At 41.4% G+C, this 27137-nt stretch overlaps 1 protein-coding gene across 1 annotated transcript; it reads left to right on the forward strand.

Annotated features, from left to right (window-relative positions):
- The first annotated feature begins 6849 nt into the window (after positions 1 to 6849).
- Positions 6850 to 26505, forward strand: mfn2 (mitofusin 2). The gene is made up of 18 exons (XM_071529118.1): positions 6850 to 7351; positions 9506 to 9687; positions 10570 to 10705; positions 11061 to 11223; positions 14860 to 14984; positions 15543 to 15651; positions 15897 to 16004; positions 16847 to 17000; positions 17286 to 17353; positions 17858 to 17979; positions 19316 to 19442; positions 19661 to 19765; positions 21081 to 21183; positions 21632 to 21852; positions 22417 to 22572; positions 23045 to 23241; positions 24786 to 24920; positions 25940 to 26505. The coding sequence occupies exons 2-18, from the start codon at positions 9510 to 9512 to the stop codon at positions 26007 to 26009; spliced, it is 2277 nt and encodes a 758-aa protein (XP_071385219.1). The 5' UTR covers positions 6850 to 7351; positions 9506 to 9509; the 3' UTR covers positions 26010 to 26505.
- Positions 26506 to 27137: the final 632 nt, after the last annotated feature.

The following is a 27137-nucleotide window of genomic DNA, read 5'->3' on the forward strand; positions in this document are numbered from 1 at the left end:
TTATCATACCATTATTTTAAGTGGTGAAAAACTGTTGGCCTTTAACCCTTTTTACATAATTCAAAAAGTGGTCACCTATTTTTAAGTGTCTGCTATCTGATTACTGATAACAGTAACTGTAAAACTGGATTATAGTTACCAATTTTTGGTAATCAGAATACTGTAATCACATTGCATGTAATCCATTACTCCCCAAGACTACCGACTAGTCAACTGAACGAGTGATCGATCAAACATATAACGCACAGTTGTTGGACTTTTATTGCTGCTATATACAAAAACATTTCAGATGTTATGCTGCGTTCCAGAGGTGTCAGAAAGTCTGAGAGTCGGGCATCCTACCAGGAAAAATGCAGTGGAACGGCTGTCAAGTCAGAATTCCAAGTCGGGAAACTCGGGTAAGATTTCTCAACCCAGAGGTTTCCAAGATGCAGTTCTGTTCACTGGCATACACTGTAAACACTAGATAGCGTTTTTTCCCAGCCAAGCTACACAGCATTACTTTTAACAGGTTTATAATCCTCAAAATACACTTAAGTTTCATTTTCTGCATTGCATGTCCTTAAATCTATTAAAATACATGTGTAGTAAAGGATTCATCATATATATATATATATATATATATGAAATGTGAAGTTGCACTTGCAGTTGTTAACGTTCTATGCTAACTAGCGAGCTACCATTGGGAAATATCATTGACATAACACTAGCTGTTGCGTGGGGAACAGGACGTCCTGGGCGCCCTTGTTTCTCCCGTTTTTTCCAAGCTGGACCATTGGAACGTGGGAGGCTGTAGTTACGACCTACAAGCCGGCAGTTTCTGACGTCCGACTTGGAACGCAGCATAAGATTCACCAAGGTGTCTCAGAACACTTGTACATGTGTTTCCTATTTTGAACAAGCTTTGAGCGCGTGCAAGCTCCACAACCATTTCACTGTTCTTATTAACATGCATTCCCACGAGGTTGGGATGTCGTTGGATCTCTGAGTTTCTAACGTTAACGCCGACTGAACGCTGCGTCCCTCCTCTTGGCCTTGCCTCCACTCTGCTGCCAAGACCGGGCAAGGCAAGAGAAGGGAACCATTGGAGGAACGTTAGTCTGTTGAGATCCAAGCCTGAGCTGCTGCATTTCCAAGGCTCCTTTGACGGAGTCACACTGCAACATAGCATGAGTTAAGGATCCTAACAAGCATCCTTCTGAAAAGAAAATGGCCTCTTCCCTTCATGAAGTTGGTCAGTTCAAGTGGAGATGGAGGAACCCTCCAGTTGGATGTTGAGTGTGATTGATGTGATGTTGGAGAGAAGATATTTAGAGAGATTGTTACTGAAATGGTTGCTTTCACTCTTCTGCCTTACTTACATTTGCTGTATTTTGAAGGACTTTCCTCACTAGCATTGTCCCAAGCCTTGAAGTGTTGCACCGATGTCTTAAAATGCTACTGTTGTGCCTCTCTAAGAGTGTCTAATCTCTTGACTGGGTTTAAGCACTTATGACATTTATAAAAAAGGACAAATTTGATCTCTTGAAATGCTATGTACCTCATCAAACATGCAGAACTGTGGGTTTATATTTTTATTTGCTTCTAGTTATTTTGGCTCTTACTTGTGCCATTAGATTGAAACTATAAAAGTAGATTTTATGAATCTAAACTCTTTATTTAGAAACAGACATTGACATTGTAATTCACTCAAACTTTCTACCTCTATCTTTTCATAATTTTTCTTCTGCAAAAATCATCGGAAATTGTTTTAACATTTAACAGTTCTGCAGTTTTTACTGCTGTTGAAGATATGGAGATGTGTTAAAGAATTTCAACTTTGGAGGACTGGGTATGCACTCAATTCCTAATAGTGTATGCTAGAGTCAGATATTGTTGTCTGTACATGCCTTTGATGATTTTTCTACTTGTTTACTACCTCAGAGAAGAGCGACAGGTTACTCTCCACCTAACTACAGAGAAGATGTCTGTATAGAGTTTTATTTTTGTCAGTGAACAAGCACATGTACTTTGTAGCTTCATAGTTTTTTATTGAGGTTAGCTTAGAGCAAAATGATTTCTAGCACAAGAAGTACCATGTTGCCTGGCAATCCACATTGCATTTGCTCTATTCTCATATTGTATGCATCTTTTCAGTCTGGAATGTTTAGCTACTTCGTTTACTGATCTGGACTTCAATTTGAAGGAATTCCACAATTGCATGTTAGAATGCACAGATACCACTTTGTCACTGCCAATACCGACTCTGAGCACTAAACCTGCCGTAATGGCCAATACCAAGCACCAACTTTTGGCCGACAGGACAAAATTGATTAAGATCAACAAAAAAAATTCTTCAGTAGAAATGTATGACACTGGTCTAGAGATTTTTGGAATAATTTGAAACAGTAACACTGAGATTGGACTCAGCATGGTCCATACAGTCTCTTGGACCTAGGTCCTCAATTCCAGGTTTTTGTTCCTCCCTTATAGTTAACGAGCGACACCTGGTGTCAGGTAGATGCAGACCATGTGTGGCTCTTTAAAAACCAGGGAGGAACAAAAACCTGCATGACATCGGACCTCGAGGACTGGAATTGAGAACCTAGGTTCTTGGATCTAGTGTCCAATAAAAGTTGCAACGCATTCCGAATTTATTTTCCCACTGTGATTGGTGCGAGCCACGGTGAAGTGTAGCGTGTCATGTGGTAGCATGACAGACCAGCAGTATTGCAAACAAATTCAGTAAGCCCAGCTAAAGACTTGGCAGCATTCAGCCACGGGCCTATCGGCCAACAATTCTCTGTCCATATCTTTAATGTGAATATGTCACTTTAGGCAGTCACATTAATCAATCACAAATACGTGATTGGAGGGAGGGAACTGGTTTTGAGTCGGTTCAGGGAGTGTTAACACGTTGAGCTGATGTGGTGCACGTAGTTGGGAATGATCACCTACTTACTCACCTGCATCAGTTATTATTTTCGACAGTTATACTTCAGTGACCCTGAGTCAGGAATGCTGATACCCTATTCTAGACTGGTATCTGCCTGATGTTACTACATTCCTGATTACATGGTTATAAATGAAGCCATCAACTGGAACACCTGATCCTTAGTTTGTGACAAGCCACCGACTGTCAGTGTGACCACACTAACCTTATGTGGAAGGCATTCCAGACTGAACACACCAGAGAAGCTGTGCAGGGCAGAGGATGGATGAAATGCCAGGCTAGTTATTCTACCCATCAATTTACCAGATGATAATTCAATATTATTGTTGTGTAGCCTGCATTCACGTTGGCTCAGAGAACCACTAAAATGCAGGTTTCACCACTTTTAACTTTGTTGAATTAGATCAATTTTGCTTTAGGTGTTTGTATTATCACCCAATAGATTAGAAGAAGATGAAAAGAAAATAAAGAGTTGTCATATTGTTTTCTAATTGTTGTCAGAACATAAAGCAATACACAATAAATCATTCTTTAGATTTCCAATGTGTTTTTCTGTTGTTTTTGGCTGGACCGCAACAGCGGGGCCAGTCACTCACTGACTGACTGAGTGATGAAGTTACACCATTGGTCGGCTGGAACACGGTCCAGCCATATACTAAGTTTTAACCTAGTCTTGTTTTTTTTGCTACAATGGGTTCATGAGTTGGTAGATAGTCTGTAATTCACCTACTTTTGAGATAATCCATGGTGTTGCTGCCGCACTGATTATGTTGCCTATTGTATTTAGAATATAATTACAACAGGAAGCATTCACATTACTATGGGACCATCAAAACCAAATCCATTAGTGGTCAGATTGGACATGGACTGGGTAGAGAGGGAGACTGGTTGAAATAAATCCAGATGCGATGTAATGAGATGGAGAGGGAGACAGGAGGTGCAGAGCAGTCATTTTCAGGCCAGTTCTGATTTCAGAAAATCGCATTGAAATGACAAGTGGAACCATAGAGTCATGTGATTAAAGGAGGTAGGCACCTGTAAAGTAAAAGTAAAGGCAAAGGGGAAAAAAAAAATTAGAACTGAAACTGAAAATGGAAATTGCCCTCAAAGAGACTTTTAATTAAGCACTGTCTTGGCACTATACATATTACTCTCAATTAGTTTAGCATATAATTAAAGAATTAAACACAATTTTATGAAAACTGCAAGAGTGGAGAAATTGCCGTAGGCGAAGATCAGAGCAGTTATTCATATGTTATATTATGAACATAACTGCTAAACATAAATATGAAAGGAAGTCCAGTAGAGTTCGTTCCTGCTTCATGGGCATCATGTTGTAGCATTGATATGACCTTCCTTTTAGATGGTGTCAGCTCAGTCATGACAGCATCCAATCCTCCTGGGGAAATTTTCAATCCCTTCAACAGACTGCTTCAGCACTCTGTGCACTATGCACAACCAAAGTTTTCCTCACATTCTGCCCGCACATTCTACTCTAACCATTCCTCAGTGTCAGAGACTGATTTGATGCCTTGCATTGCTTTCTTGGCCACTCCCTTTTCTTCATTTTGGAAGGGAAATAAGAGTGTTGCAAAGAGATGATCATCACTGGCTGTAGGTCCAAGTGCGTGAAGGAGCAATAGTTTGGCCAATGCAATGGGAAAGTATGTCACTGTGTTGTACCCGAAGACCATTGTCCTCTCCTTTCTCTGTAGTGCTGTTTGGTAGGACCATCTCAATTTCAGTCAACAGTCATTTACAGATACATGTTCATTACTCATTCAGCTGCATAAAAGTCTTGAAACACACTCCCTCTGTGAAGTCTCAACCTGGTAATTCTTGGTGGTTGTGGAGGTGTAAGGGCCACAAACATACACTCAATGTTTTCTGGGCAGGATGTCATCCAGACAAGAATTCTCATCTTCAGTGAATGCGTATCCTATCTGGATGTCTTCATCAATAAATATGGATCCCTGCACTCAATCCACCGATTCCTCTCCAAGTATTATGATCTCTTCAGGAGCAGCACATGTAGTGTCAACGACGGAACTTGATAGATGAAGAGTTTAGCTCATGGAGGCAGTTGAACTTGTCTAGGCAGATAGATCAAGTGTTTCACATGTGGAAGCATCTGCTTCTTGAGTTTCACTTGTGAGAGTTGTAAATGTAGTATCACTACCACTGAGACTTCCAATATCATGAGCCACAGCATTAAGATGTTCACAATCAGCTACCTATATATTTTTCCTTGTTTGTTTACCGTCATGAAATAAACAGTCATTGTTAGATATATACAGAGCTTTAATTCAATTTATACAAGGGTTTGGCTGGACAATAGCAAGAGAGCTGAGGACTATGGGTCTAAACAATGTTCAGTATTAATGTGCCTCCATGAATACACCCTAATCTTAATAAAGACTTACATTTAATTAAAAAAAACCCCAGAAACACTGCTTAGAGGTGGGAAATGATAATAATAGATATATTTAGTTCAAAACGAAATAAATAAATATCAGTATTTACTTACTTTCATGATTACTTTTTTTTTTTTTTTTTTTTTACAGATAGTTCTAAAGATTTGAATAATAGACTTGTAGGGTCTGATGTGTACATTCCTGAGTTTGAAATAGGAATCTGTAAAAGCTTCTCAGATAGACTGACTATATATTCAGCAGAAATAACTGCAGTGATTCTTGGTCTGCTGATTTGTTCTGACTCTGCTGCAGTCATTTCAAGCTTAACTGTAGCTGAAACAGTACGAAATGATCTATAAATGGAAGTGAATTTAATAATGTTAAGGCTCCAGAGACTTGGAACAGATACACATTTCTGTTGGGTTCCTGCACATGTCAGTGTGGAGAGAAATTAGTGATAATTTAGCAAAATAAAAAACTTAGAAGAGGAGAGGCTAAGTTATTATTTAGAAATTAGGTGATTAAATTGTGGTAAAATAAATGGGAAATGGATAGCAAGGGGGGAGATTATTATAGGATTAAAAAAAAATCAATTCATATAAAGTCTTTTAAAGGGAAGTGCAGGAGAGAAGAAGTGGTTTTCTCTAGACACAGGATTGAATACAACTTTGTTCCACATAACAGTGTTTCAATAACATAACAAGCATAACAGTGTTTAAATGTGAACAATGTGGAAGTAAAGAAACTGGAACACATTGTTAGAATGTAACAATTTGTTATCTAGGGGGAAAGTTTTCAGTCGAGGGTGAGTGAGATTGGAAGGGAGTGGAATCTGAATAATAGCAAACAAGCAGTGGGAATGTTCAGTTTTCTTAAAGATACAGGTCAAATTAATAGAATATAAGACAGCAATATAAAAGTTATGTAGGCATATACATACTACATATGATACTGAACACCCCGGTCCAGTAGGTGGCGATGTGCACCCATTTACACTGGTTTGTGACCGTGTTGGGAAGACAGGCACATCTCTCGGCAGCAGCACGAATAAGACAGGTGCAGAAACAGAAACAACAGGATAGCATCGTATTTCGCTAAAGCAAACTGCTGTCTGGCAAACCCAGCGAAAACAACCAGCTTGGAAAATTATAAGCGGCTGTATTCAGTCACTGCCAATGTCACAAACGTAACGGTGACTAACAGCTTCGTAGCAAGCTTGTGCCCGCTTGAAACATTAGTGCCTGATGATGTGCGATAGACGCCCCCTTCACTTAGCATAGGTAGTTACATTAAGTACATATTGAGTTGCGTAGTATTATTACTTTAGAATCACTCCAAAGGGACCAAGATGCAAGAGGACTGTTTGTAAATCACCCCCCCCATCCACGGTAAGTCACGAAGATGTTAGTTCGTTATGTCGTTAGTCGGCATGCTAACAGGAAGTAGCTAATGGGAGGCTAGTTATTCGTTAGCTTGTAGCCTGGACTGGACCTGTCCGCGCTCAGTGCGGTGTCATGCCAGGACTTTATCTAACCGATTACACAATGGCTTTGGATCCCAGTGGCTTTGGACTCACAACTGTAACGTTAGCGTTAGGTAGCTAACGACCTAGCTACGAGTTTAGACATTTGTATTAAAGCTGGGGTTGATATTTAGACAGGGTTGCTAGTCTGGTGTCATTTTGACTGTGTGCCCTTCGTTCCAGTCGATGAAGATATTGGGGATACGTGCCATCTGGTTAACTTAATATCTCTTCCCTCTGATTTACCAGCCGTTTTGTTGGACTTATCTCGTTAGTCGCCTGTCGACTTGGGAATGCTTATCCTGTTTTAAAACGAAACGAAAAACCTTTACAGTTCTGCACTGTAACCTCCGAAAATTGTGTGAAAGGTCACGCCGAAGTCGAGTGGTAATGGCCGTGGCGGCTTTTTACTAGCGACATAATTTTGCTCCCGTCTTTGAATAATTTGTTTTTTCCTCTCGAAGAGTGACCCGAGAAGTAAAGGTAAGCTTCTTTTACAACCTGTACAAGTTGGCATCGTTTTCTGTCTAGTGACAGCGAGTTGTCAGATAGATAAGGGGGTGTGGGCCACCACATTCCTCTGAAAGCAGTGTTATCTATGCTGTGGCCACGATATGGAGATAATGTCATGCCAAACTTTTAAAACATGGCAATATAATGTTGCATTGCTAAACGAACCGTACATACCTGGTAGATAATGGCGTAAGACCTTTTCTGAATCATTAAAGTATTCTGGTAAATTCGGCATAATCTCAACTTTTAGAAGACCTTCACACTGCTTCAGTGCGATCAACAATTCAGCAAATTCCTTAAGTCATGGTCTACAAGGGGTTTAACTTTGCCAATAAGGAAGGCAACATGAAATTCCCAGATATTGAATTTAAGTATATTTGAGTTTAACCTGATGTTCTCTCCATGCACAAAAGAATGGAATCTATCGGGACTAAACTGCCTGAAGCTTTATGTCACTTCATTTCATGTCAGGAGGAGCAGAAGGCAGGTGCTCCTTCAGAAGACATACTTTTGTGATTTTTACTGTGAGCAGAAAAAAAAATGATAGAACAGTTACTGTTTTTGTGGATGCAGATTACTTGCAGATTACCACTTTAAATCACACAGTGCACCATTACCATAACCCTAGACATGCATATGACAGGGTTATTCTCCTGTAGTGTTAATGCCAGCAGTGGTTTTGATGGTGGTTGAACCCTCTGGGGCCGTGGTAACATGTTGGAGTGACACTTGACACTCGGTGCTTCAAAGCCAGTGGCTCTCTGCATGGCTGTCACTTGGCAAGCAGGAGAGTACAGCTGCATGTGTCTTCACACTTGATATTAGTGTGAGGTAGACATGAAGCAGTACCCTTTTTTTGACTAAGGTTGGACAATGTGGACTTCATTTCAGATCACACTATGTTCCATATTCAGGACAATAATATGAAAAGGTCTGAACCATGCACCCCAATATCTGACCAACTTTAAGTATGTCTGGCAGGGTTCACTGTTAAGATTTTTTTCCACTTGCCTGGTTGGGCCAGTAGGTCAGAGTTCCTCTCGCCTCTAGTATGTTTGGTCCAGCATGTAAAAGTGGTGGGGTATTTTTTCATGCATGATATTATGATATTGGCTGTTCATAATATATATAATAACAGCATAATGACTAAAAAAAACCCTAAAAACAAGTTAATAATTAATAGACTGAGTAAATTTAACGCGTCACTCACTCTCTGTTTTTTACTTGAATAATTATGAATCAGAGCAGATCAGTCATCTAAATAAGTCTGTCTGAGTGTGTGACAAACAATTATTCCTTGTTATTTTGATGGACATTCAAATTTTTTGTCTTAATTTAGTACAGTGGTTTAGTCCAATGGTTTATTCCCATTTTATTTTGTAATGTGATTAAGAAAGATTATTTCAGCATCTGAAAAAGCATTGTGGTAATACTCAGTTCCTCTTATCCTCTGGTATCTACATGTCCTCTTTAACACTGGTAGAATTGCACTATTCTGAGGGTTGTACGGCAGATATTAATCAGTAATAAAAGATATGAGCAATGGTACTTGATTTGACACTTATCCAGTTGGCGGTCAGCCAGTCTGCTTATACTACCAAATAAACACTTCCTTACATTATCTGCAAGCCTTGGTTCAGCCTGGTAGGCTCTTGTTGAACAGGAATCTGGAAGCATCATCTGTGGGGTTGTGAATGTGTATTGTCCAGCTGTAAGCCCGCTTTCACACCTCACTTGCCGATCAGCATTTTACACTTAACAGCTGACAGCTAAAGGTCTACTCAATGTACCAAGTTAACAGCTGTTGTAAGTTTAAGGTCATTTAGAGTGTTACAATTTCCTTTATACCTTTTTTCAACTTTTTCTGTACTTCCTATTTTGAATGTCTCTCCGTCTCTAGTTGTTAGAACACTGGCTTGTTTTTGTGCAGGCTTTAAGCCAATTGTTATTGCAATCATCAGTGCCAAGGTGGAGGCAATGAGCTTTAATATTACTCCTACTTTGAACTTTGTACTCTCTTTTCACTTTTACTCTTTCAAGTGGCATTCGGCAATGCTTCTGTAGGCTGTGCTTGCGCTTCAGTTGTAGGCGAGGATGTGATTTGTTTCTTTCTGTTCTTTTCAGTGCCATGTCTCTGGTTTTCTCGCGACCCAACACCAACGCAGTCCACGGCAAGAAGGATAAGAGACTGATGGCGGAGGTGAACGCATCGCCGCTCAAGCACTTTGTTACAGCCAAGAAGAAGATCAACGGGATCTTCGAACAGCTGGGAGCCTACATCAAGGAGAGCTCGTCCTTTCTAGAAGGTTCCCTCTCTCTACTTAATAACTTCCAACATGTTTATCCTCTTCAGTAAAGCCAAAGATGCCAGGGGGGACAGGAAGCAACGGGGTTAATGGGAAATGTGGTCTTAATTTTGAGAAACACTAGTATAGCACTAACAACACCACTGGCATGAGGCTACCAATCGTCTCCACCATGGTCTCATTTGTTTACAGTAATTATGTATGGTTGGTTCACACTGCTCATAATCAAAATAAGTACTGCTTAGTGTAGTGGGGTAGAAGTAGGTGTTTCCTAAATTCACTGTAACACTGTAGTGTTTCTTCACTGCTGCACTGCTGAGCAGTGAAAAGTGGTGTTGGGCCTCATGTGATAGCAATGTTTGCACTATTTGAAGACAATGCACGAAGTTGCTTTAGTCAAGTCAAAGGCTTTATCATAAACCCCTCAGTACTGTCTATGTATTTTGTGGAAACCAAAATACATAGACATACAATTTGAATGTGAGTGCAGCAACTCCAGCACATACCATCTCCTTAGTGAGTTTACTTGGATCAAATGAAAATCATGTGGTTGATCTCATGTTACGCTAGTATCGTTCTTGTGACTGAGGAGTGCAGGGATTTCACGGGATATGGTCACATGTAGAAATGTAGTCTTTTTTGTTTTCACCAGGTATGTCCCAGTATGGAGAAAGTTTCTGTACTGGTGCTGAATTAACTAAAAATGGCTTGTTGGTGTTGTGAGCATTCTTTATTCAAACCAGTTGTTGCTACTAGCTGCAAACTATAACATTGCAGTTTGTGTTATGTAGATGTTTCAGTTTCACAATTCCAGATATCACTGATGATTCAGACCTACCGGGTATCAGTGTGTGACTGTGTCTGTTGCCCTCTACCTGTCAGACACTTACAAGAATGAAGAGCTGGACCCGGTCACCACAGAGGAGCAGGTCCAGGAGGTCCGGGGCTACCTTGCCAAGGTGGCTGGGATTGGAGAGGTGCTAGCCCGCAGGCACATGAAGGTGGTCTTCTTCGGGAGGTATGACCCCATCTTATCAGGCACTAGAGTCTGTTCTAATCACAAGACCCAGCCAGATAAAAAAAAACGTACAGACCTTTCAGCTTTCCTTTCCAGCTGGCCTTTTTCTTATTCTGCCCATTTATAGTTTCAGAATTTTGTTAGCTGGGGTCAATCAGAAATGGTCTGGTTTTTCAGGTTCGTTTCTTTATTTTGGTTTTTAAATTGGTCTTGAATTCAATTCCAGGTAGCATTAAAAGGGTCTTAAAATATCTTAAATTTGACTTGACTAGAGTGCCAAACTGTGGACAGACTGCTGGTTAAATGGCTGAAGAAACCACTGACAGGTACGCTGGAAATGCTGTGTGTCCTTCAGGACGAGTAACGGGAAGAGCTCTGTGATCAACGCCATGCTATGCGACAAGGTGCTGCCATCAGGTATTGGACACACCACCAACTGCTTCCTGAGGGTGGAGGGAACCGATGGCAACGAGGCCTTCCTCCTCACCGAGGGCTCCGAGGAGAGGAAGAGCATCAAGGTCAGCATAACGCACTGCATGCTCTGGGGGGAAAACACCACTGATCCTCATATCACAGCAAAAATAGGATAATCAGGGTTAACGTGGCACATCTCACGACTGGAAACTCTTGCTTTTTTACTGTCACTGTTGCTCCCTCCACCTACATAACTCTCAGCTCATTGCAGTTGTCAAAAGGCTTTCTGGGAAACCTAAGAAATCACTAACTGACAAGGCAGGTTGAGGGAAAGTGGGTACACCAAAAAATAAAACAATAAATTAAACACCAGATCACAAAATAGCTCCTGGAATGCATTGAACATCACAGATTGATGTCTAACAGTGTAACAGTGTAAGAGTATGTGAGAGTGGATTTTTCCTTTAACTGTAAGTAATGGCACAGATCAGTCCTTAGAGTTTACTACTCAGAATCAGTATGGCCAGGAAAAAATATATATTCTAATTTCAGCTACTGAAACTATTTATTCCTGGCTTAATGCACAGTGGGGCCCTTGTCTTCTTGACATGTTTGTTTAAGGCAAGGATTATCCTCAGGTCTGTCAGCCATGCTTTCTCTCTAATTCTAAGTCTAGGCTGTGGGTTGACGAAGACCACGTGGTTAGAGCCACTCTGCTTACCACTGATCTTCAGCTGCCTTTTCTGCCATGCTGATGTCAACTGCAATGGCTGTAGTCAGGAACCAGACCAGAGATTCCTGCCATTTTCCCCTTTACCACATTTATGACTTCTACTCTTATTAACTTTACACTTTCATAGATTCATGGTTGACGGTTCTTTTCTTCACATACAAACATGAGTTTTTAAATTGTGACAAAGCTAAAAAAAACTGGCTACTAGTTGGAGTTGAGGGTGTGGCACTGACTGAATCATTTAAATAAGCGGTAGAGCCAACACAGTGCTTAAATATGAGCAACACAGTTTTTGGTCACTAGTAGAGCAAAGCGGCAAAAACACACATCACGTGGTTTCAAGCACAAGGACGTACAAGGAGGAGGCACGGAGGTGACATAGTACACAATATTGTGTGGCGAGGGAGAGTTTAGGGCCCACGCACTGTTCCATGTTGTTTTTCCCCTCTGCTCACTCAATATCCATGTCTGCAGAAGAAAAAGGCACAACTGCATTTTCTTTAATAATCACAAGTAAGTCTGCTGAAGCCAAGGCACTCTATAACTGACTCTGTCAAATTATTCCCTCTATTTGTGCTGAGCCTACCTACTGCTGCACTCTCCAAAGAGCAACAGAGGTTTGATGCAACTCACTGATGCTGCAGTTTGTAAAGGAGCCTCAGCAGAGTGGCACATAGAACGATTGAGAACAAAATAACATTTGAGTAATGATTATTTAAATTTACATGGCAAGATTCAGCCCATGGTAATGTTTACCAGGTGGAAAACAAAGAACACAACAGAACAACACTCTTATGACTGTCTGTAATGACCTGTATCTGAGCCTTCAAGTGCTTTGGTATGGTGGTAATGTGGTATTCACATGTGGCCTAGATCTGGTGCCCCACTTCTCATATGATATTATTTGATCTGGGAGTCTTCCACACACATTTCTGACCGATAGACACAGACACAAGCACAAGCACACACTTGGAAGAGCCAAGTTTCAAACATAGCAACAGGATCAAAGTGACACTGCTCTCTGCTCTCAGTTCTGACCAGTGGCTTTGTTCCAGTGACTCCAGTTCATAGCCTGACATTGGGTCTGGCAGAACAGAAAGGGCACCAGCTGGGGCCCAAATATGGGACTCCATCATGACTTAGACAGGAGCGGTATATCAGCAATAGCTTACGTACTGTTGCAGAAGTGGGTAGTCGTACACTGTTCTCAGCTTGTAGCATTATTTACCTTACTGTTTGCTTCCATGGTTTCTGAACTGCCGAGGAGTCTATTTCAAGCAAAAAGAGTCAGCCATCCCTTACTCTATGATTGCTGGGTAAAAAAAAACAAAAAAACAACATTTTCTGAATTGCTGTATGGGCCAAATAGGTCCCACCGTTCCTTTACCCTATTGCTGTTGAGACCAGTGCTGCCCTACAAAGGTAAAATCAGCAACTGCTCAGAGTGAAACTGCAAATTAAGGCTTTAAAGTTTTCATTACTTGCCCACCAATTAGAAATGTATCCTCCTATCAAGAACTTTATCCTCCTATCCTCCTCTGACCGGATAAAATGGACAAAAATCTCATTTTCAACCAAGATTGAAGTTACTGCCTTTTTCTTTTGTAAGACAGAATGGTGACGTTAGAACTGATTGGGTGAACTATGTGTAAGCCTTGATGTAAATACAGCATAGTGGAAATGAGTGTAGCTCTGATCATTATAGAGGAGGGTGGTTCTGGGATGCCAGAACTTCCTGTTGGTCCTTCTGGAGATGTGGTCGGTCTAATTCAGTGAAACGTCTATAATTGCAGCAGGCCAGGATTCTACATAGGTGCTCCAGCACAAGGTTACAAAATGTTGCAGATCCTGTTTTGAAGAATAGGGGATGGACAGAGACGCTCTTTGTTAGGCCTAACCCCTTGTTAGGAGTGAATGCTCACTGGGCTAGCTGTTAGCAAATCATAAAACCAGAACAGACAGTTTGCATATAATTCCAACATTTATTTTGTTGTCTCAGTGTGATAAGCAGTATCTGGATGGGATCAGTTCAGCCCAGTTAATGCTGGTAATCTGCTCCTTCCTCAATCAGTCATTTTAAAATTGACTTTTGGAGATTAATTCCCCTTTGAATCCAGTTCAAGGGAACACATTGCATCATAGTTTGGACATCTGTTTGTTGCATGCACCATAAAGAACTGTTAATTTTGTTTTCCAAGCTGTTCTGATAACCCACCCAGAGTCAAACCCAGTCAAAGTCCAAATACAAAGACTTTTGTGGTGGCTCACCATAATATTAAATCTTCCCACAACAAATAGGGTTCCCAAACAATACAATTTTTATATTTATTATATCACATACATATACTTAATTTTGTTACTGTGTCCCTTGCCAGCTGTGGCCTGCCACCATCACAAATGAACTAAGCACCTGTTAGAAACTTTACATCATGGCACTGTGTCTCCTGTTGCACTAGCCATCATCAGTAGCCATGTTTCCGTCCAAATATCGAGCAAATTTTACACAAACTCTTGAAATGGTGCAAAAAAATAAAATGTGAATTATTCATCATTGTTGACATGGCGTCCATGCTTTCTGCCCTCTAAATGTCACATCTCAACTCTGATATCATAGAATAATGGCCACTAGAGTAATGCTGTACACAGTATATCTTAGTGCTAGACAATTTTACACATCTGACAGCTAAAAAGTGCCAAGTTACTGTCTAGCACACCCCATTGCGTTGTAGAATAGAAACATTAGTTTCGCTTTTCGTTTTCATAACAGACCGACTGGGTAGGAGTCAGTTATGATCTGGATAGCTGGCACTTGTGGAGAACATGTTTCTTGTGAGAGGCAGCCTCAGCAAGGGGATTTTACTGTAGCCAATTAAAAAAAAACAAAAAAAAACTCAGTTTTGGTTTCATTTGTGACCAAAATGGTTGCACTTAGAGCCCTGTTGTATGGAAACCCAGCTATTGTCTTAAGGCTGTTGACTAACTTGTGTCTCTTCCCTCCACGTGGCAGACGGTGAACCAGCTTGCCCACGCTCTTCACCAGGATGAGGACCTGGATGCCGGCAGCCTGGTCTGTGTCATGTGGCCCAAAGCCAAGTGTGCTCTGCTCAGGGACGACCTGGTCCTGGTGGACAGGTCAGACACATGCTCTTTAACTTATACACTCCCACGCATGTACAGACACTTGTACTGCCTCTATACACAGGGTTCCCACTGGTCTTGAGTTTGAGAGGTATTCCAGTCAGGGATGGTCAAGGAATTTGATAAATTCTGTGGGGAAGTCAGGGAATATCAGGGAATTTTACACATGGATCTCTTTGCAGAACTATAGCAGAATGTATTTTCTAATTTTGTTCACATATTAATTTATTTAGATAGTAGCAGTATTCAGCCCAACTGGAGTGTAAACCAGACTGTTCACCCCTTGAGAGAAACAACATTAACAACCAAGGAAGGAAGAAGATTTTTAGATTATGCAAGCACTCCTAGTTATGGAAAGTGATGGAAAAGTTATCTGTATATTTCATCAATATACTGCTGGCAGGGAGGAATTGGGCTTTACCAAAAAATCTTCACATCCGTTTTTATTTTCTCTTGCTTAAAAACATTCATACTCACTGTTACTTGCCCTGAACTATGGCTGGCTTGTTTATTCTCAAATTCAACCAATGGGTTTACTGTTTTCCTCTACAGCCCGGGGATTGATGTGACCACAGAGCTGGACAGCTGGATTGACAAGTTCTGCCTGGATGCTGATGTGTTTGTTCTGGTGGCAAACTCAGAGTCAACGCTGATGCAGACGGTGAGACATCATCTGCAATCCACTTTCTACTGTTGAAGAGCTGTGTGTTTGCAGCCCTTTGTTGCTGACAGAATGGATTGAAAAGCACTGGATTGCAGCATTAGGAGGTTGTGCAGAATAGCAGCAGTCATATCAGCAGAAATTCCTGAAGACAGTACATGGCTTGTTAGACAGAACCTGATAATGTTTACAATGTGTGTTGTCTTGATACATTTTATAACCATTGGAAAACTGTCTTTCTACAGGAGAAGTCGTTCTTCCACAAGGTCAACGAGCGTCTCTCCAGTCCCAATATCTTCATCCTGAACAACCGCTGGGACGCCTCGGCCTCAGAGCCTGAGTACATGGAGGAGGTGGGTCAGCTTTAGCGTTGGCAAAATACTGAACATTTGGAAACACATTGGATTTGATCAGTCAAACTGAATCACATCAGGTGGACCACACTGACTGGACAATGTCTGATTTTAATAAGAGGACAATAATGAATGATATTTCAGTCTAACCCCACAGCAGACAATCGTGCCCTGAAGGGCGGAGAGTCTGCAGGTTTTAATTCCAGCCAAACACTACACCAGGTATTTTCACTGATTAGTAAACCTTCAGCCAGACAGAAGGAACTAAAGAGTGAAATCAGCTGCTGTAGTGTTTGGTTGAAATGAGTCTCTCCATGGCACATGATTGTCCATCCCTGCTAGAGTGTGTGTTGAGCTGTAGTACACTATCAGCTTGGTGTTGACTCAGCAGTAGCAGTAGATTAGGCAGGCTGGTGAGCAGCTTAGCCGGTATTACCCTGAACCTCACTTCGTCTGGGCTAGTGGACTTGAACTGGGGCTGACCTGCTTCACAGGGTCTGCACATTCTGAAAAAGTCTTAAAAAGTCTTATATTATCTAAGCTCAAGCTCAGACCTTAAATATAAAATATAAAAATAAATATAAAAAGATATTGAATACAGTTAAATATGGTGTTATGTTTTAGATTTAGAAGTTTTAAAACATTATAATACGCTTCCTTGGTTCCTTGGCCACCAACGGTGCTCATGATAACCAGTTGTTAATAAAATCTCGTATCAGCTCCAATTAATTGGCCAAACCAATAAATCGGTCGACCTCTACCTCTCTCCCTGTGTATTATGCTCTATAGTCCACGATCCAGGGATTTGATTAAATGGATTAAATGTGTTGTTGGCGTTTCAGGTCCGTAGGCAGCATATGGACCGCTGCAGCAGCTTCCTGGTGGATGAGCTGGGTGTGGTGGACCGAGCCCAGGCCAGCGACCGCATCTTCTTCGTCTCCGCCAAGGAGGTCCTCCAGGCCCGGGTGCAGAAGGCCCAGGGCATGCCTGAAGGAGGTAGAGATAGAGGCAAAAACACATGCACTACACTAGGGCTCAACAGATATGGGTTTTTTAAGGCCGATGGCAATATTTCTAGACTGAAGTTGGAGATATTTGGTGCCGCTATTCAGTATCGTTAACTTTGATCATTTTGCCCAAAAAAGCAAGTATTCAGTGTTCCTCTGAATACTCCTCTAACACACACACACACACACACACACACACACACACACACACACACACACACACACACACACACACACTACAGTATGACCAAGCCAAATTGTTGTCCTGTTTTAGGTGGTGCCCTTGCAGAAGGATTTCAAGCCAGAATGTTTGAGTTCCAGAACTTTGAGAGACGATTTGAGGTAAGATCCTCCAACATAAAGATCAACTATGGATGGGCTTTTAAAAAAAAAAAAAAAATTCACAAATTGAATAGTGACATGAATTTTGGAGTCAAGTTCAAGCCTGCTTGATCGATTTGTGGTTTCAAGGTGGGGCTTCTCCATAGCTCATGCCAACTTCCAGGGTCTCAGTGGGGGCTACTCATTCTAGTTCAATGACTCTGCCGTGCACATCAGTTTCTACCCAACTGACTGTCACCCATACCACCCATCACAATCATTAGCCAGATTTATTTTAACATGGGACCATTAACCAGTTTACTTTAGACAGGACATTTATTTGACTGAAGTTAATAGATAATTTTAGTAATTATTGTACATCATCCATTGTGTAAAACTAACTAAATAATCCAGATGGGTTATTTGACTAATCATGCCCATCCCTACTGCCAGTACATTTGCTATGCCTTGATTTGATGCCTGGTTTGTTGGCCTGCATGCTAATGCTGTGGCTGTTATGTGTAGGAGTGCATCTCCCAGTCAGCGGTGAAGACCAAGTTCGAGCAGCACACCGTGAGAGCCAAGCAGATCTCTGAAGCCCTGCGCCTTATTATGGACTCTGTACACATAGCCGCACAGGAGCAGAGGTGAGTCATGTACCGAGACCAGATTGTATGGGTGTACCGAGATTGTATGTGAACCAAAAATTAACAGCAAATGCGATAATTGTTAATGGAAAAACTTCCCCTCGGATATTCTTACACTTTTGTATATCATTGAACTGAATATTCAATGCATTTGGAGTAACTTTGTGATGAAGTTTTTTGGTGTATCCACTTTCCCTCAACCTGCCTCAGGAGAGAGCAATAACAAGCAATGGTAATAGCGAGAGTTTTTTGAGTTGAGATCGAGTGAGGGTCGCGCCCCTTACTCAAAATGCAACATGTCTTGTGGCTACATTGCATTCTGGTCTATTGCGGCTACTGTCAGTGGAGAAATTGGTCTCTCTCCTCTTCTACGATGAGTTTCTCCCTGTGTTATTGTTGAATGTCCATGCAAAATGGCGGCTCTAGAAAGAAGCCCTCACTCTTTGATTCTGAGGGACTGACACCGAAACGTAATGTTTACCGTTGATGTTTTAGATTGTTGAAACATTTTCTGCTATGAAATCCGTTGAAATATCTTGATGTGATGTTCCATAATGTCTGGCCAGTTATTCATGGAAATAAGAAAAATACACCACCAAAAAAACAAAATGGCCCCAGAAATACAAGGACCATCACCAATACCTTTTTTTTTTGTTTTTAAAGATTACTTTTTGGACATTTTTTCTTTATTTAAGTCACAGTGAAGAGAGACAGGAAAGACTGGCAGACAGAGGGAGTTGACATGCAACAAAGGTCCCAGGCTGGGTCTATGATGGGTTACCCTGGAAGAAAGTGTTTTTCTGCACCAAAGTTTTGACCACTGAAAGAAATGTCTGCCCTCCTGTCTGGCTTTGGGTGATAATTGATCATTATGGTTTGCGTGAAATTTTGCCGCTTGAAACATAACTACTCCAATGTGCAAATGCACAAAGGAACAACTTGTCCAGTGATTTTTAAACCAAAGCCAACAGATTATAGTTTTTAAATGTCATATAAACTGTTTCTTTCTTATGGCTGAAAACCTCCAGTCAAAACATTTGTTAATAAAGACTAATATACAGTATGTCCAAATGAACTTGCCCAGTGCGATAAACTCAAAAGTCGCTAAAGGCATCGGCTCTAGAATAGAGCGAGAATTGTTGGAGCCTTTCTTCAGCATAATAAATGAGTTATTCACCAACTGGCTGTAGTCCAGCACAAGGACAGTGCTGCCTCACTTATCCAGCATCAATCCATCATGTGTAGGCACTGAAGCAGTTGTTGTACATTTTCAGTCATTTGTATCATGAAAAGATTATCAGAAACGTATTTGAATATTTTGTGTGTGTGTGTGTAGGATCCACTGCCTGGAGACGAGGGAGGACCGTCAGGACCGTATGGAGTTCATAGACAAGCAGCTGGACCTGTTGACCATGGACTGTAAAGCCAAGATCAAGAAGATCACCGAGGAGGTGGAGAGACAGGTGAACCCCAACACAACAGCATAACACACCTTCAACTCTAGTGCATCTGCGGGTCCTTAAAGTCTGAAAAAGGCCTCAAAAAGATGTTGTAATTGTGAATGCTGATTGGTTGATAGTCCTAGTTGAGCTTTGTTCTAATAAAGAGGGGATAGAGATTGGGATGGATGGGAAACTATGTGATTTAGGAGTTTTCATCCAGGCTGTCTGGTTGTGTTTAGGTGTCTAACGCCATGGCAGAGGAGATCAGGAGGCTCCATGTGTTGGTGGACGACTTCCACATGGACTTCCACCCATCACAGGTGGTGCTCAAGGTCTACAAGAATGTGAGTTTACACACACACACACACACACACAAACACACACAAACACACACAAACACACACACACACACACACACACACATTACAGCAACCGATTCTACATATTTTGGCCTTTATTTCACTCATGTTTTAAATGTTATGTGGATGGAACCACTATTGCATTTACACTTTGGTGTCAATGTGACCAAATGGGTGTTTGACCACCTCCTGAGTTACAGTAGTTTGGGTGATGAATCACATTTCTATCAGAGTAAAATCTGGATGGCTCATATGAAACAGTAATGCTAGATGTGAATGTGGTGACAGGCCACTCACTGCACCTCTGCTGTTTGTGCAGACTGCAGTGTTCCTGCCTCCAGCAGGATCAGTCAGCACTATAGTCCATCCCCCTACATCTTTGCTGAACTACTGTCTGTTATCTGCGCTCAACACACTAATGCTGATCCCTGACGTCCTATTGGCTCACTGAACCTGTATAATGCCCCTGTTGCTCTGTTTGATGTGTTGTTATGTAAGAGCAGTCCAGATTGATTCTTGTACTTGTTTAACTCCACAATCTCATTTGAGTGGCATAAACAGAGGGAGAGAGAATTGCCAGTCCTACCTAAGCCTTTCTATTAAAATCTGGGATGAGAGTATATCAGTATATGACTAGGCCAGTCTGACCTGAACAAAACATTTCTGTTCTCAGTTGAACCAAGGTGTAATAGCTTTTTGTGAACAAAAACCTTACTTAAGCTCCAAAGTTGGTTTTGTTTGTTTTTCAGTAGTGAGTGAGTGAGAAAATCATTCTTGTATATTCATATTTTTATTTTTCCACCTATTTCATACTCATATTTTTGGTATATTTGTTTTTATATCATGCATATTCTGTATTAATTCTTTATTTATCTCAGCATGTTCTACTGCTGTTATTTAGTACTTTTCTCCATACTTTTCATTCATACATTTCTTTTTAACATGTTCTAATGTTGAAATTGTTGCTGGGTTTAAATAGCCCTTGTTTGCTCTATTCATATATTATATTTTCTTTGCTATATCCTTTATTTGTATCTATATCCTACTTGCTGCTCAAACAGCCCAATTTCCGCAGGAATAATTAAAGGTTCATCTTATCTTTAACCTGGACCCATGAGGCTCAACGACTGGTGTTAGAAAATGTATTGAGTATCACATTCTCTGGGTTCATTTCCAAGTGGTACTTTTGGAGCAGTAATACTGGAGTTGTTAATGTAAGGTAATGTTGCTTAGTAAACTGAACAGCCCCAGGTGTTTGTGTTGCTGACGCCTGTTTTGCTGTGATGGTGTGTTGTCCTAGGAGCTCCACCGGCACATAGAGGAGGGCCTGGGCAGGAACATGTCGGAGAGATGCTCCACTGCCATCACCAGCGCTCTGCAGTCCACCCAGACCGACATGATCGGTAACACTCCTCCTATCCACATTAGTTATGCACCTGATTACACCTGACCCAACTATCCACATATATCCAGTCTGACTAGCCTTACCTATCCCACCCTTGCTTGCTTTGATCCCAAACACATGGACAAATACAATAAAGTCAGGCAATAAGGCAGAGTTCACAACAACCAATTCTGCATATGTGAGCCTTTATTTAAACTCATGTTTTTGTTGTTATGTGAATGAAAACACTATTAGGGTGATGGATCAGGCAGGGCAATAAGTCCTTAAGTCCTCAAATCCATATCACAATATATTGTCACATTTACCTCAATAACAATAAATGAAACAATAATTTGTTTTGTTTTTTCCTTTACCCTGGTTCACAAATAACGCATTTACCACTGTCATTGTCTCTACCTTAGTTGGTTTTGGCATTACACTCATTTCCTCTCCATCTGTCCTTCCAGAGGGCCTGAAGCCGCTGCTGCCCGGCGTGGTCAGAGAGCAGGTAGACAAGCTGGTTCCTCGCCAGTGCTTCAGCCTCAGCTATGACCTGGCCTGCGACAAGCTCTGTAGCGACTTCCAGGAGGACATCGGCTTCCACTTCTCCCTGGGCTGGACCATGTTGGTCAACCGCTTCCTGGGGCCCAAGAACACCCGGCGGGCCCTCATGGGCTACAATGACCAGGTAACGTCCTCAGGGAGGCCTGGAGGCAATGCCCTTCTCCCCTGGGTTTATCACATACAACTAAGACGGTCCAAGTCTAAGCACAACATCCAGTTCAGCTCCACTTCAACTAACAACCAACAAACTTTATTGTCCTGTGAGTAAATTTGGTTTTCAGACAGGATTTGCAGTAAAAACACATAATAAAAACAGTCAACAAGATTAAAAACACAAAGCATACTAAAGCACTTAGCAGATTGCAATACTCATATAGGCCAACATCAGGAGTCTATCAATTAGTCAATATTAATTATCCCACCAGGGCAATATTCTGCATTGCTGCTGCTCTATATAAGAGTTAAATCAAAAATACATTGTAAAAAAACGACTATTGGTGAAGTACCTTGCATTTCTGAGTCCATTTTGTGGTTTGGTAGTGTAATTTTCTTATTCCTGTGGGTAATTTGCCAAACGTAGACAACCTGACATTAGCTTGAGATATTTCCAGCGCAGCTACAATGGAAATATGCAGCTGTCTAAAACATCACGGCTGTCTGTATTGTAATACGTCATATTTTCCTGCAGGTTCCTCGGCCCATGGCCCTGACCCCAGTCAGCAGTAGCATGCCTCCGTTCCCCCAGAGCTCCATGACCCAGGAGGAGCTGATGGTCTCCATGGTGACCGGCCTCGCGTCCCTCACGTCCCGCACCTCCATGGGCATCATTGTGGTCGGCGGCGTGGTGAGGAGACACATACATTAGATGCAACTTTTCTGACCCCTGTAGGGAAATTGCATCACTGCAGCAGCAATTAGTAAGAGGATTCAGCAAAGGAAAATAGAATATTCCAATTCCAACATTGACAACAACATCAACATTAAGTAGAAATGTATGAATGAAGAGAAAAATATTCACAAAATATCAATATATCTTCAGTATATAACAATGTAAGGAACATGAGAGTATGGGAATAGACGATGTGTGAGGGCTTACAGCATATACAAGGTCATATTCACATTAAAGGGTTTACAGGAGAAACTAAACTTGATTGTGTGGATCTAAGATAAAATTTCTTGCCAAGTTGGTCCTATTTTTGCAGTGAGATGCTGTTCCAAACTACTGTTTACACATAAGGGTTGAGTGAGCCTTAGCACCAGCCCTTTTCCCAGCATGCACCAATGCTAAATCACTGAGGTGGTCGTCCTGTGTGCAGATCTGGAAAGCGGTGGGCTGGCGTCTGATCGCCCTGTCGGTGGGTCTGTACGGGCTGCTGTACGTCTATGAGCGGCTCACCTGGACCACCAAGGCCAAGGAAAGGGCCTTCAAGAGGCAGTTTGTGGACTACGCCAGCGAGAAGCTGCAGCTCATCGTCAGCTACACCGGATCCAACTGCAGCCACCAAGTCCAGCAGTGAGCACAAATACACACACACACACACACTCACGACTACATCTGTTTCTATGTCTTTTTACCATGGCAGTGGTCTTCAAGAGCCAAATACCTATACATTATCAAACTACATCACTCCTCTACAGCTGAATACTATCAAACTACATCACTCCTATGCCTGTATGCTATGAAACTACATTGCGGTGTGATAAAAATAATTTCCCACAAACAGGCACTGTTCTTTGGATGGTATCTAATTAATACAATTGATATGGTATCTAATTAATAAAAGGAATATGCTAAAAGCTATATTTGCTAACGTTGCTCAATGTCATGGTGGGACTGGACACAATCTAGACTTGTCTTGGTTCCCAGTGGCCTCTCTGCCCCCAGTGTTTCACATCACTGGCCGGTTACATATAATGAACCAGATGTAATCCCTCGAGCTTGTCGGCTTACCACCAGTGTCAAATGTGCCAGGGCCAGATAGTCATACTGCTCTTATGTAAGGGCCTTTTAAATATAAATCTGAAGTGATTTTTCTCTGCAGTGCCATATTGCTCACTAGTTGCCTCTGGTGGTGAGATTGGGAAATGACACAAAAACGCTGGAATGTCAGTATTTACCCTTTTCTTTTCACCCTAGTCAGTGTCGATATTAGGGTTCAGCGTATATGGGTTTTTGCAGGTTGATATGATACTGACATTTTTAGATTGCAGTCGCCGAGTTGACCATTTTCATGCAAGTATTCAGTGTTTCCACCCAGAGTTTTATTCTTGTCAGGGTAGAAAAGCCTCTGAAACGGCATTTAGACCATCATGGGTCATTACAACTGTCTCTACCGCACTTATTCAATGGTAGGGGAAAAATAAATGAATAAAGAAAATCAAATGTCATGGCAGGTCCAGACTGTTTTCATGAAGCTTTGTTCAGGGAAGAACCTCCATCATTTCAGAGGTGGACAACTACTTAATAAAAAGGACAATATCATCCCCATATATCAGCACACTGATATATCCGTCTAACCCCAGTTGATATTGTTGGTGTTCAGTGTACAAAAATGTCTCCACGCAATCTTCCACGCACTTAGATTAATTCAGTTCCATCTATTATTGTACACCATGTATGCCCTGATGAAGATGTGGTATATCAAAAGCTTGGCCTGATAAATGTAACCGCATGGATGTAAGTGTGGAAAATCTGTTTCACTGTGGTTTTGAGTGTATATAATCCATCCATAATTTGAACAGTGTTATTTAGGTAAAATATCTCTGTCAAAAAAACATTAGGGAGAAAAAGGACTTCCAAAGTGGCACAGGATATAATCAAAATAAAGGGATTGGAAGCACCTCACTTGTGCAACGTCAAAATATTTATTCCTTCATTTATGCGCTTTTGAAGCTTTAATAAATATTTTGACGTCGAAGAGGTAAGGTGCTTCCAATCCCTTTATTTTGATTGTAAAATATCTCTGTCTGGTACACCGTCTGTGCTCTCTCCATGCTGTGAACATGACTGATCTTCATGTTGGCGAGATCATCTCTAACGCTGTCTCTCTCTGTCAGGGAGTTGGCGGGTGCCTTCGCCCAGCTCTGCCAGCAGGTTGACGTCACCCGCCAGAACCTGGAGGACGAGATCACCGACATGAACACCAAGATCGAGCTTCTGGACTCGCTGCAGAGCAAGGCCAAGCTGCTGCGGTAAGAACTGCACTCGACTCAGCTCAACTATACAAACACTGTGGTGCAGCCAAAGAACAGGCCAATCTATAACAAGTGCGGTAGCGCTTTCTAGGTGCTCAGGTGGAGGGCTGGGGAGTGAGGGGTGCTGCATGATTTGAGTGAGTGAAACCATGTTGACTTAAAAACTCCACCTGTTACCACCAAAGTGCTGTAGTGTAATTCATGCGTTGACTTCTACCGTACTGCCTAGTGTACGAGTGCACACTGTATTTCCCTTATGCAAAAAGAGCCCGGCTCTTATAGAGGTGCTCCTCCTGAACACCTAATAATAAACTCAGCATTAGTTAAGGAAAATAAAATGTTAATAGCAATAATAATAATAGATAAAAATGTTATAATTTAGTATAAAACATGTTTTTTGAGATGCGATTTAAAGGACAACACTGATTAACCAGTCTAAGCTCCTCAGAACCTGATAGCAAAAGCCAGGTCGCCTTTAGCCTTTAGCCTAGACTAAGGAACAGAGGCCATGCCTGAGGATCTAAAGCTGCACGATAGCTCATAAGGCGTTAAAACATCTTAGATGTAGCAAGGAGCAACGCCTTGACAAGCCTTAAAAGTTAATAGAATCTTGAAATCAAGTCTGAAACTGATTGGCAGCCAGTCTGGATTACAACATTATTGAGGTGCAAAATAACAGCAGTAGAAACTACTGAGACAAAGCAAGAATTGACGCAGAATATGCACAATATGCACAATATGAAAGTATACCAAAAATATTAATAGATGCTACATATATGCCATATACATCAAGAATAGGCAAAACGAGAATTATGTGCAATATGAAATAGGTTGAACCATTAAAGTGTCAGTATGTATACAGAATTTAACAATGAGACTGTAATGGGAATCTGAAAAAAGCAAATGTGTGAATTTCGCTTAGGCATTTGTATACAACTTTGCATTGTCAAGAAACACATGTTTTTTCTACTTGATTTCATTGATTTAAATGAAATATGTGTGTTTTCTTGTGTCAGGAATAAGGCGGGTTGGCTGGACAGCGAGCTCAACATGTTCACCCAGCAGTACCTCCACCAGGGCCGGTAAAACCAACTGACACCACCCACACAGGAGATCCACTGGAAAGACCACCTATGTTTTATGAACACAAGATATAACTAGTTTCTGTTAACTAGACGACCGTTTCCTCTCCAGTCGAGCTTCCTTCAGTTAACCAGAATGAGAGCTCTGCAGTTTTCTCAATAGAAAAGGGGAAATTAATTTGATACCAAATATCCCTCTGCCACATTTAACTTGTTGAGAAGAGTATAAATGAACTGTCTTTTGTTTTTGTATATTTAATTTGATGCTATGCCTTTTGAAGACGGAGGATAAGTGCCACCCTGAATTAAAGGCAGTCCAAATGAGGGAATGGAAGAAAAGGTCTTATGTAAATAGGGTGATATAACCAATGAGAGACATGCTAAATTATTTATTCCTCCAAGTGTACTACTGTGTTGGGCTAGGTGAAAAATCCAGTCGCTCTTCAGAGTCTGAAACAACGCTAGCTATCAGAAGTGACCCTGCATGATCATGTCGGGTGGGGGGGGAGGGGCTGGAGATGGCAGCCATTTTGAATGCACTCGCCTTTCGGGATAGGCTATTCCATTGTCATGCTCACATTCTATTTTTTCTGTTGCTATAAATCAGTGAGTGACAAAAAAGTAAATATGATTCACTGTACAGGCTGTTGTTTAAAGCACTTAGTTTGAGCCGTCAGGATCAATCAGTTAATCTTAACCTGTGTCCTCATACACACTAGTTGGAGGTTTTCTTGTTGGAGAGGACTCAGTCATGTGGCAGACCGTCCCGGCTGTGAGGGATCTGAGGATGGAAACAGGATGGGCAAGGGAGGTTAGTCAAACAGTTCCGATCTGTTAGAGATTGGTCAAATCCAGATGGCACCAGATCTAGATATTACCTGTTTACCATCCATGCAGAGTAGCTCTGACTTCTACATTTCACTAAGTGTAATTCCTTTGTTGTTACTATCCGGAATAAACAGATCTTCAGGTTTGCAGGGATGACATTGATAGGGGAGTGACGCAAGTTGAATAGTTTTAACCTTTTAAACACCTAAGACACACGGACCAGTTTATCGGATGTTACGCTTTAACTGGTCCTCTCATGTAGACAGTTTTATTCAATTGAAACATTGTCATATCTAATAGTTAA

The sequence above is a fragment of the Centroberyx affinis genome, unplaced genomic scaffold, assembly GCF_046629955.1.
Source record: "Centroberyx affinis isolate AG114_WGS23_722 - 3 ecotype Tasmania unplaced genomic scaffold, CSIRO-AGI_Caff_v1 ptg001768l_1, whole genome shotgun sequence".
In the NCBI taxonomy this organism is placed as follows: domain Eukaryota; kingdom Metazoa; phylum Chordata; class Actinopteri; order Beryciformes; family Berycidae; genus Centroberyx; species Centroberyx affinis.